Raw genomic sequence first — 13,063 nt, 5'->3', positions numbered from 1 at the left:
GGAGTTTTCCGGAACAATATATAATAATTCAATTATAAATAATTCAATTATAAATATATTAATAATAATATTCTCAAATACTAGGAGCGTAAATAAATTTAGATGTATAATATATTTTGATGAAATAAAAACAATACACAGTAGTTTAGTGTTATGGAAATTAAGATACTTTTACAGCCCCTTTTCCAAATTGTTAACCCATTGGGGTTGTACGTCAATACAGTGAGACAGAGGGCTGAAATGAACCATAACAACGGAGCAACCCTTACTCGTTCCGAACGATGCACTGGGCTATTTTAAGTGCACACGAGCCATGTATATCAACATGAATATTGACGAGTGCTTTTAAACTGCGCCAAAAGTATGGCTGTGGCTTTCTAAACCGCTCAAGCACCTCAATATACATCCATTTTCTGATGTACTTTTTAAGAAGTTTTAATTAAGTTAAAATTAAATGAAAACCTTGTTTTTGTCATTAGTATATGCTTTGTAATTCTTCCACTAAATATAAAATTGCTTTGTAGGCCTAATTCTTTCACTAAGTATTCGACTTTTTCTTCTGTTTTTATCTTCTGTTTTCTTTCAGATAATAATGTTGCTTGGACCACACGTTAGATCATCGTTTCAAATTCACGAAATGAACAACGTTGCAAATAGATTATGAAGATGAAATTAAACACTAGTTATCTCTTGACCTGCCTCGTCCATTTTGACAACCGAATCGTCTACTACTGAACTTGATTTTTCTTCAACAATATAATTTCCCTTTCTCCATTCCCTGTAAAACATATGTTCAAAGTTAATGACATGCCATATATGAGATCGCTAATGATGTTAAAAAGGGCATAATACTTACTTTTGAGACAAAAAATCTTTTCATCTCATTTTTAATTTTATAAAAGCAATTATGTTACCATTTTCCAAGTAAAATTATTTTTCATTATAATAACACTATTTGGTCTAATGCAAACCAACTTGAATAAATGAAGAGCTGATATGCAAAAGGGCTTGTGTCCATTTTTGAAAAAAATGAGTTTAACATAATTAATAAGTGGGCGGAGTGGATTGGCACATAACGTCAAAGAAGGTAGTGTAAAGATATTGATTAATGTCACTTTTTCAACTAAAACCTTAAATCATTTTCAACATACATTCAAAAACGCTTTGCTAAATCAGTTATCTCTCTTATCCAACGTAATGAAAATATATAAAAGGTGTCTTCCTGCTTTCTGTGGATTCATATCATTCATGCGAACTTTTATTGTTAATATTTGAATATCAACAATTGTCCTGCATTTTGTGAAATGTAAGGTATGGTACAGTAACATATATACGACAGCGCCTGTGATGATGATGATGATGATGATGATGATAATAAACATAAATTAAACTTCCTTTAAAATGTCGATACATACCGGAAATAACCCAACGTAATGACACTTGCAACAAGAAAAGCTAATCCAGCTCCGATTGCTAAATATAACCAGTATTCGTGTATCCAAATCTGAAACAAATTATATTTTGCGATTTTCAAAACAATAATCAACGCTACGTCATGTGTTATGGAGGTGTAATGGCAATAAATCAATGTATATTTAGGCCTACCTTCGTATGATGTGTTTCATTCATATTTAGTTCTTCATCATATCCATCAAGGTAATAGGGCCTCAGTGCCATATGTAGCTGTTCTGTTGGTACCTTTTCTAAACATTCACGTATTTCTTCTGCTGGTATTACGGTATTGTTAATACGTGTGACAAGTAGGAAGCTGCCATATAATTAATAATATATAATATTATTGTTTGCATTATTTTTAAAAAAAGCAGAAATGTTCATATATGAAGTATGGGACTTTATATTCTTTGAAATAAAAACATTGTACGTACTTTGATTGGCCGTCTGAGTTGGATGACGCCATTGGAATGAACTCTACATCAATGTTTTCCATGGCTTCCTCTTCTTTTAAAATTATTTGAATCAATGATATCACACGATGCTCAACATCAGTTTTATCAAACGTTGCACCGTCGTTAGAATTAACCATAATGCCATCCTCCCCAGCATCTTCGATAAAAAGATAAATCAATTAGTAGGGCTAAATTAAACGTATAATGTTAAAATTAAATGTATATATATTAAATTCAGGGAAACGCGCATCAATTATTACACATCGTAAATTTTTTTATAGAAAAATCTTGCAGGGCTAAAGTTATATTAAGGGTGATTGATTTAGAGATTATGAAGACACGTATTTTGTTCTGTTGAATCAAACCACAAATTTATTATTACCGTATAATTATTATAATAGTACCTATCTGACAATCACTACCGTAGAACCCATCTCGACACTGGCACTTGTATCCATTTTCAAAATTGAGACAGACACCTCCATGAAGACAGTTATTCTTTGAGCAATAATTGCACATGTCTCTTTCGTATCCATCTTCACATAGACAGTCATAACTAGCAACACCATCGTGACAGGATCCTCCATTCAAACACGTTACATCAGCACATTCATCAATGTCATTGTCACAATTGCGACCATCGTAACCGTCTGAACATTCGCAGCGATAACCTAATGTTTCACTAATGCATTGTCCATGATAACAAGGGTTACTGAAGCAATGATTGACTTCTTCGCAATTAATGCCACTATACCCAATGCCACATTTACATGTATATTTGTTTTTTCGATTTCGGCATGTCCCATTATGTTTACATGGACTACTAACACATTTGCTAATTTCAAACTGACAATTTTGTCCATAATACCCAGGGACGCAAATACAATTGTACCCATTTACTGTATCATTACATAGTGCTTGATTATCACACGGATTTGATTCACATTCGTTAATTTCAAACTGACAATTTTGTCCATAATACCCAGGGGCGCAAATACAATTGTACCCATTTACTGTATCATTACATAGTGCTTGATTATCACACGGATTTGATTCACATTCGTCAATTTCAAACTGACAATTTTGTCCATAATACCCAGGGTCACAAATACAATTGTACCCATTTACTGTATCATTACATAGTGCTTGATTATCACACGGATTTGATTCGCATTCGTCAATTTCAAACTGACAATTTTGTCCATAATACCCAGGGGCGCAAATACAATTGTACCCATTTACTGTATCATTACATAGTGCTTGATTATCACACGGATTTGATTCGCATTCGTCAATTTCAAACCGACAATTTTGTCCATAATACCCAGGGGCGCAAATACAATTGTACCCATTTACTGTATCATTACATAGTGCTTGATTATCACACGGATTTGATTCGCATTCGTTAATTTCAAACTGACAATTTTGTCCATAATACCCAGGGGCGCAAATACAATTGTAACCATTTACTGTATCATTACATAGTGCTTGATTATCACACGGATTTGATTCACATTCGTCAATTTCAAACTGACAATTTTGTCCATAATACCCAGGGACGCAAACACAGTTGTACCCATTTACTGTATCATTACATAGTGCCTGATTATCACACGGATTTGATTCACATTCGTCAATTTCAAACTGACAATTTTGTCCATAATACCCAGGGACGCAAACACAATTGTACCCATTTACTGTATCATTACATCGTGCCTGATTATCACACGGATTTGAATCGCATTCGTCAATTTCAGACTGACAATTTTTCCCATTAAATCCATCAATGCAATTACATGTATAATCTCCTATGCCGTCAATACACGGAGCGTTATTAAAGCAAGGTCTACTAGCACATTCGTTTATGTTATTACTACAGTCTTTTCCTGAATATCCAGTTGTACATTCGCAGTTAAAATCGTTTACCAAATCATTGCATGTGCCCCCGTGAAGGCACGGTGAATTATCGCATTCGTTTATTTCGTTTTCGCACAAAAGTCCGTCGAAACCCTTTGAACAATTACACGTGAAATGGTTACGTCCGTTGACACAGACACTGTTGGAATTACAAGGATTACTTTCACATTCGTCAATATCATGCTCACACATGGGCCCATAGTAACCGCCAATGCAATCACAGCGAAATTCAGCGATCAAGTTGATACACTGGCCTGAATGTATACACGGGTTGCTGTTACATTCATTGATTTCTAACTCACAGAACTCGCCCGTGTATCCAGATGTACAATTACAATGGAATCCGTTTAAGAGATCCTGACAAATTCCTCCATGTTGGCATGGTAAACTTGAACACTCGCTTATTTCCTTTTCACAGTTTAATCCTATAAAATTATATTTTGATATCAGCAGAAACACAACAAATGACAGTCAATTAAGATTTATTTAAACACAATGTATTCGATTTTGGCAGCAAAATGGGGTTAGTCAAATACGGGGTTAGTCAAATATTTTAATGTCAAAATAATATTGACATTTTAAATATCTGTACCAGATATAAGCATGTTACTAATACCTGTTGTTCCGTTTTTACATTTGCATTTGAAGCCATCCGTTTGACTGATACACTCAGCATCGTGTTTGCACGGGTTTAGGGAGCAATGATCAACACTTTCTAGACAATCCAATCCGGCGAATCCCGCAGAGCAAATCTTCTTTCCAGACAACTTGTCACATCTGTAATTATCAGTCTCTTGTGGTTCACAGGATATATTACAACGTGAGGTGTAATAGTTATCATCACAGTAAACGTTAGCATCAAATTTAATTCTAAAATAATAACAACTTTAATTCTTAATAGTATTCATTTTATGTCGGAATCCCAGGTGGAATTTCTCTTGTGGGAGTATGAACCTATATATAGTTGAAGATGTTGAATATGTCTTATTAAACAATGGAAAATAGAATTAATGATACGGTATGTTACTGTACATGATTCAACGTTTCGATTTTTATTTGATCTTTATCAGTTACTATAATTATGTAAAGTTAAAATTCAAATACCAGAATAAATCTATAGATATAACAAATATAAATATGATTAATAATACCGGAAAACAATTTTGAGAAGTAATTATTGATGGAGGAAATGTCCTAGCGATTCCCAGATCAGTCAATTCGTTGGCCGCGATTTAGACATAATTGCTCGATGTGTTGTATCATAGGCCTATATATACAATTGCGATAAATTTAAGTACACAATTTGATAAATTGAGCGTATTTTTTCTCGATAGTAGAGAAAGTTAATTACATACTTTCGGTACTGATTCTAACCACCCAATTTTACGATGTTAATAATTAAGTTTAGTTTTAGATTTACTTATTTGCGATTAAAACAAATTTAGGTTAAACGATTCGCTCCGATGCTGAAACATACCCGCACACAATACGAGGATGCTTCGCATATACAATAATTGTTTTTATTTTCCGAAAACCGTTAAACAGCAAAAACGACAAAAATATTATTTTTATATCTAGTGTAGCTGCTCAATAAACTTCAAGACAAGTTTGCAATTCAGTTCTTTTATTGCGGTTCTTCATCGAACGCCTTATTCATGAATCCTGAATCTTGACTGACTATAATGAACAAAATAAATGCCCAAGCCAGCATAACCCTGTCGTCTGCAAAAAACACATCGATTGATAATCTTACGTTTCGAAAAAACTTGTTAACATAAAAACACCAAACTGCTTAGAATAGCTTCAAATCGCATTTGGAGACGTTTTAAACCGTTTTGCTCCATTAATCCAGTAGGTTCTTTGAGTATGAGATCAGCCACAGTGATAATCGGTTGTTTTTTGTGTTTTGCAATATTAGCTTGACTTAAGCGTCCACCAACTCTCAGTACTTCATCGACTAAAACTGGGTCCAGCTTGTAGAGTGTGCTTGATATGGAAACTGTAGCTCTTGTGTAGATCATCTCGCTGTAAAGCTTTGAGTTCATCGGCAAACATGCACATTTGGATGTATTTCACAATTACTTTTTAGCGTTTTGAATATCCTTTTGCAGACGTGCATCAGGATCATTTTGCGAAGAACGGTTTATTAGCGAGGACTTCAGCTTTAACAAGTAGGCTACAGCCCTTTTTAGTGCATACCAAGTAGAAAAGTATAATTTGAGTTAATTTACTCAATGGGTGGACTACTTCTTGTGCTTGATTGCGCACACTGTTTTTACCTCAACATCAGATTCATCTACGGCTTGGTTACAATCTGCTGCGGTCATTCTTCTTCCACTTTCCACAGGGATCCTGGTCCTCGAAATCAAATTGAATTGCTGTCCAATTCATTGAGGCTGGTTTCTCTGGTAGCTATGTCAGCCGGGTTTTTATTTGACTCTGCAAATCCTCATTGGTCTGGACTGGTTGCATCACGTATGACATTCACCCTATTTGAAACAAAGATTTGAAATCGAGAAGTTTCACTGAAAATATTCCGTAGTACCGCTGTGCTATCGGTCCAATACAAAATGTTGTCACACCTTATGTTTACTTCTCTGCATACAAATGCACCAATTGAGCGATTACCTTCCATATTCGTAATCTACGGACAATTCGGGTCTAGAAAAGTCGGATGGCAATTTGTCCCCTTTCAGGTGGTGATTCCCCCTCCTGCCACCGGACTACAAGTATATCTAGTCGAAGCCATAACTATCTCAAGATGTTACTTACCTGCACAATTTGGGATTGTCGTCAACAGACAGATGCATATATTTGCAGATGCTAGTAATGATGGACATGGGTGTTTTATGTACCTACGACAGTTAAACGATAGTGGTAAAGTTAAATATTCATTCATATTCTTCCCGGTACAACACTTTTACTTTATTGAAGTTTTTCATCCCGTCGCCATATCGTATCACATTCCAGGGTATCCAACCCAATGCTGCTATGGTTGTATGCGGTGAACCTGTAGGTCCTGTTCGTATTTCAGATGGAGTATACGCATCCGGAACATTGTTACCACCAATCAACAGGTCAATCGGGGTGCTATTCCGTGTAAGTTGTGGTAGATGGACATCTTTCATTCCCTAATATCATTGATTGTCGGAATATGCTCCAACTTCACTAGAAGCACTTGCTTTGATTAGACCTCTGGCAAGCTTATCGGATTACATTCACTCCAGAAACCATCAGCCAATTTACTCGATACGTATCTACTGTGTTGGAATCAGACATAGTGTCGAGATTTATGGAAACGCTTTACCCTTCAATTTTAATTCGTCTATCAGTTTTCTACTGCAAAAGGACACATTGCTTCCGGGGTCCATGAATGTATAACACGTCACTCATCTCCACGCAATGCACACTCTCACAGGTACAATCGCTAATGTGCATTCTCCAACGTCGCCTTTGAGTACACAGCTGTTGCCAGCTACTGGCTTAGGACTATCTGCAATAGTCGTAGTTTAAACTTTATTTTCTGGGATAGTAGTAGTTTCGACTTTATTATCAGAATTAGCGCCTTTTATTGATGCAACAAGGTATTATGCTTGCCGTTACACTTCAGACACACGATCCTGGAAGTACATGTTCTTTTAGGGTGCCTTTAGAAAAGCACAGAAAGCATACGTTCTTCAAAACGTCAAAGTGGTCAGACATGGTTCCATATCAGGACAAGATTTAAGCATTAAAATAATATTGAAAACAAAAAAGAAACGTAACGCAACATAAGTAACGCACAAGATAAGCAAACAAATATAACCATGAGACATAAAACTAGAAACAGGAGTAAGAAAAGCATTTTTAATATTTTTGTTTTTGTTTTTTTTTATATAGGCCTATTCGTATTTTAAAATAATGTATATAATCTGTATATAGGGTATAAATGAATTATATGTCAAAAAATACTACCGAAAATAACTATATTACATTAGTAAATGTATCTCCTACAGTACATTTATTAGTTAAGTGTTCACAATTTTAGATGTTGAGAATTATAGAACAAAAAAAAATACTAGAAAATTATGAAAAAAGGTGGATAACAGAAAAGAAATATTAATGTTCTGATTCCAAGAACAGTAACGTTGATAAAATCAAAATATATATATATATATAAAGAGTCGCTATCCAATCGAGTTTGAACAATACCATGAAAGCCCCAGTGGTCTAATGGTTAGGGCAACTGCATATCAAGCAGACGGTCCGAGTTCGAGTCTCGGTTGGGGCGACTTTTTCTCATTCTCACAGATTTCCTCATCTTTATCGTTTCAAATTAATTAATTAAATTTCAGTATATCACCGGGCGGTTTAGAATTAATGTTCTTTGCCTACTGTGGTTATATATATTCATATATATATATAAACCAAACAAAATTAAGAATAACAATGAATAGTTATTATTATTATTATTATTAGAAATAATTGTATTAATCTGTTGATGAAATGAAATGAATAAATAGTGGTTAACGCCACAAAAGAGAAAAAAAAAGATTTAAGCAGGTGTTGCTTTTCACAGCAGTAATACTTCACTTTAGAGTTGGTCTCTACATTGGCAGTGGCTAATTTATTTTTTAATGGGTGTTTAGGTTTGGCTTGAGATAAAGAAGCTTTACCATATACTGGATCGTCGCTTTCTGGGCCTCAGAATATCAATCAATCAATATTTTACTCTATGAAACACGTACACTGTATTACAATTATTACTACTACGATATTTGTTTCATTGTAATTTTAATAATTTTTATTCATGGTATTACAAATATATAAATAAATAGTATAAGTATTAGTAAACAACCAACCTAGATGCCTAAATTCAGAACTTCCATATTATGCAATTTTAAAGTATTGAATGTGCGATTATAGCAATATTACTTCACTTATTCTTCTGATAACTCGTACATTTAAAATCTTCATTATATTTTTTGTGTGTACATGCATAAGCATTAATTTATTCATTACTATTTTTTTCCTTTTATAATATCAACGTATATCAATGTTATGTATGTTCTGTAATAAGTGTTTAAGGGTAAACGACACACAAGTCAACTGCGCTATTTGTAACATGCCCGCCCACTCAATTTGTTCTCCCACATCCCCACCAAATAGTCGACATATCCCAAACGATTTATATTGCTATAAGTGTCTCAGTGAAATATTTCCTTTCAATCACATAATCGAGGAAGACGAATTCAAACACGAAATAAATCAACTCTTAAAGCTCCAAAATCTAAAAATTAATCCATTTGAAATAAACAACGATACCGATTATGATACAACAAACTCCAACGAAAAATGTGAATACTATCTAAGGGATACATTCAATGTCAAAACAAGTAACATAGATAGCAGTCTAAGTATAATACGTATGAATTCCCGCTGTTTAACTAAAAATATAAATTCTATAACCAATTATCTTCATACATTAAAGAATTCTGCTGATATCTGGCCATCACGCTAAAGTCAACTGGTAAGTTCTTGTCCAATGCGTAATATTACTGTGAAAACATCGACCTTCCAGAGCATACCGAAAGTGCTTGACAGACAAGTATATAGCTAATAGTTCTTTCCCAAATGTACTATAACGAGTCTCTGCTGGGCGTAGTGAAAGAAAGCTATAGGTTGCCATTGCTCATCAGTTTTGATTCGTTGCTGTAGAACGCCACCAACACCAATATCAGATGCATCAACTGCAAGGCTGAGCTGAGCATTTGGAATTGGATGAGTTAGTAGAGTAGTTTCCGCTAGTGAAGCTTTTATAGTTGTAAAGGCATTCTTGATAGAATCATCAAAGTCAAAGCTGCGAATTTTGTTTCGTTTTGTAGAGAGTAAAGATGTTAGAGGAAACAGTATACTTGCACAACGTGAAATAAAACGACGATAAAAGTTCACCAAACCAAGAAATTCCCAAAGCTTTTTCATTGATGTTGGTAGAGGAAACTGTCGTTTTGCATTAACTTTATCAGCATGTGGTTGAATACCGTTAAAGTCGAGTTGATGTCCCATAAACGTCAATGTACCAACACCAAACACACATTTCGTGGGGTTGATTACTACGCCGTAATGTTCTAACCTCTCAAATACTTGATGCAAATGATCGTAATCATCACTGGCAATTAAGATGTCGTCGACGTATGCATAACAGAAGTTCAAACCAAGGATGACTTCATCCATGAACCTAAGGAAAGTTTGGGCGGCATTTCTCAAATGGTGTGGTTATGGCGGTTTTGCATATGTCATCTGGATGTACAGGTATCTGGTGGTAAGCTTTCACTAAATCCAATTTTGTAAAAATACACTTTCCAGCCAGTCCAGTAACGAAATCATGGATGTGGGGTATCGGATATCTATCTGGTGTTGTAATGTAGTTAAGTGCCCTATAATCGCTGCATGGTCTCCAGTCTCCTGGTGTCTTCTTAGCGACCATATGTAGAGGCGATGACCAATTGCTGCTGGATTGCCTAGTGATGCCAAGTTCTAACATATGCTCAAACTCTGCTTTGGCAATATTTAGACGATCTGACGCAAGTCTTCGAGGTCGTGAATCAACTGGGTGCCCATCCGTAACAATGCGATGAGTTTCGGCGTTGTATACCGGTTGTGTAAGTTTTGGAAACTTTTTAAGTAGGGCCTCAAATCTAGCATCAGAAGATCTGGCAACTAGCGAGCTACTGATTGACGATACTGAATGTCGAGAATTTTTACCTTTGACAGAAAGGTTGGTAATGGTATCACACAGATTGTGATTTTTAACGTCCACTAACAATCCAAACGGCTGTGATACCTCGTGTAAGGAACTGTGCCTCAACCTGAGCAAACCAAATGGTAGGGTCGCCAGGCCAAAATGGAAGAAGCTTCAGACTAACTGCTGCTGCTTGTTCCATTTGTCCATCTCCATGTATTTCTTCAGGCTCCAAACAGGCTGCAAGCTTTTTTGGTGTCGCCATCGGTCAAAGTAAAAAAAAGTGCTCTAAAGCAACGTCGGGGTCACCACTTTAGTGACTCTGCGCGGTCACTAGGCGTTTTCACCGAAATGAAGAAATAAAGACCAATGTATAGTGAGAGAGAGCTTTAATTCTAAACAGCCTAACTATTATATACAAATTGTCTTACGCATCAAACAACTAATTAATTATTAATGAAAGAAATATCAGATTGTGCATATAAAAATTAATATAAGGCTTCACTTCTTTAACAGAACATAGTTTAGGTCACTACAAAGGCATTGACAATAACCTCTGGATCCCCATATCTCTCCGTCAGTTCCTTAATTGCTGTGGGATACTTGCTGGTAAGTGTATTAAACCTTACGTGACCTTCAGGAGCGTCGGCTATCTCCATTGACGTCACACTCCCTCGACTACTTTCTTCTTGTCCTCCAGTACTTTAAGACGAACCTCCGCTACATCAATTTTTTCTTTTAATGCAATTATTATCTGCAGCTTTAATTCTTCTTGTTGAAAGACGTCTTCTCTTCCTATCTAAAAAAACTGAACAGCTAGTACTAGCTTATGCTAGTTAAGCGCATACAATCTAGCCTCTAGACAGATAGCACTTCACACTACCAAGTACAACAGTCTACTGCTCAAGCCAGCATACTAGGCAAGCCTAATTTGCATAACAAATTACTTGGAGCACCAGGTGAGCTGAAGCACAATTCTAACTTCTCTTGCACAATAAACTTTACCTATGTGTGCACTGACAGCTAGAATACGGCATACGTTTATTCAAATGTATTGCTTGACAGCGATGAATGGAACATTCCAATCCTTCTTCCAAGTGGCCAATCCCGCAACTACGGCTCTTCCGGACATACAACAAAGTTGAACCATCGGTGAACAAGGGGAAATTATACAATTGTATAATTCCCTGTAATAATTACCCCAAATCGTATACCTATTACAAGTACAGTTTCTATAAATACCCAGTCTTTCCCAACCCTCAGAAAGACCAAAACAATTTAACGAAAAACCAACCATTATTTTTTTTAATGTGGTAGGCCCCTTATGAAAAGTACCGTTGCCTGAGATATATTGTTTGCAAAAATAACACCATTTTGAAATGAATAATATTATAACAAATAGAGATAATTACTTGATTTGTTTGCTTCTCTTGTCAACAAGGACGCTTCTCAATACATTTTCTCTTGGGTCCAGTTCAAATTCTTTACGTAGTACATGTACCCTATGTTTCTCATTATTTTGTACTTCCGATACCACAATCTTTAATCTAAATGCACCCTGGATATGATAAGTGTACTACTATTAGAAAATTTTCTCTCGAGCCTTTACAAAAGACAGAAAAATCAGCTTTTAAAAACATGGAAGCATTTTCTATCTTTCAATTTAATACTATAAATACGTAATAGAGAAAGATAATGATAGATTGCATATAATTTAGTTCAATTATCAAATCAAATTATTAACAAATACTGTAAATTAGATTAAATAAAGCTATCATAGTCAGTTATTTGGCTGAATGGCTAGATAGTGCTTTACTTTCCAATTAGTTAACTTCAGTTCGAACACTATCGTGGGGTTACTAAAGAGTTATTTCTAAGTAAAATACTATTTATGTGTTATGAATGGGCATTATATGTCAGCAGATGCGATACTGTTTATTGTCGCTAGACATTATACCGTCTAAGAACTGGACAATAAATAGACCTACCTGCCAATATGTAAGGTTGAAGAGGAAAGGATTTGAAATTGATTTCACTTCATTTGAATTTTCTGTAACTTGAAGAACATCTGGAAATCTTAAATTGTTCCCTTCTGTTTTCATTGGCAATGTTTCAAACATATACATATCCATACGGGGCCTAAAACAATGAATCAATAAATAATAGATTATTATATTATTATTATTCTTTATTTGGTCCAATATAAAAAAATACATCAGAAATTCCTCTTATATACACTGCAGAGATAATAAAAAATATACATACAAAAAACAAATCTATATAAAATCACATATAGGCCTAAAATATCAAAAAGTCTACGATCCATGAATTAGCCTTGGACAAATGTGTTATAGGTGACAATAGACTGTGGGACAAATGACTTATTATAGCGTTTAGTACGGCTTCGAGTCAGACGTATACGAATATTATTTATTTAATAATACCTTATCTTTTTCATATAAACAAGCCTCCCAGATAATTCTACAAAAAGATATAACACTAAGAATTTGCTAGCATT

General features: G+C 35.0%; 1 protein-coding gene across 1 annotated transcript; it reads right to left on the bottom strand.

The window, feature by feature from the left end:
* Window positions 1-251: 251 nt before the first annotated feature.
* LOC144835383 (uncharacterized) lies at window positions 252-12,671 on the bottom strand. The gene is made up of 8 exons (XM_078690469.1): window positions 12,534-12,671; window positions 11,958-12,103; window positions 4,441-4,694; window positions 2,312-4,249; window positions 1,887-2,064; window positions 1,606-1,768; window positions 1,416-1,504; window positions 252-778 (listed from the first exon to the last, which is right to left on the bottom strand). The coding sequence occupies exons 1-8, from the start codon at window positions 12,669-12,671 to the stop codon at window positions 673-675; spliced, it is 3,012 nt and encodes a 1,003-aa protein (XP_078546595.1). The 3' UTR covers window positions 252-672.
* Between the last annotated feature and the right edge of the window lie 392 nt (window positions 12,672-13,063).

This window comes from Antedon bifida, chromosome 1 (genome assembly GCF_963402885.1).
Source record: "Antedon bifida chromosome 1, ecAntBifi1.1, whole genome shotgun sequence".
Taxonomy (NCBI): Eukaryota; Metazoa; Echinodermata; class Crinoidea; order Comatulida; family Antedonidae; genus Antedon; species Antedon bifida.
The sequence above is the reverse complement of the archived record's forward strand: the minus strand, read 5'-3'. Positions and strand labels throughout refer to the sequence as shown.

Excerpts from the sequence above, each read along its gene's own strand:
- LOC144835383 (XM_078690469.1), bottom strand. The coding sequence starts at position 12,671 with ATGTATATGTTTGAAACATTGCCAATGAAAACAGAAGGGAACAATTTA. Across the intron at positions 2,065-2,311 it reads CGGTAGTGATTGTCAGATAG|ATGCTGGGGAGGATGGCATT; the intron begins GTACTATTATAA and ends TTTTTATCGAAG. Across the intron at positions 1,769-1,886 it reads AACTCAGACGGCCAATCAAA|CTTCCTACTTGTCACACGTA; the intron begins GTACGTACAATG and ends ATTATATGGCAG.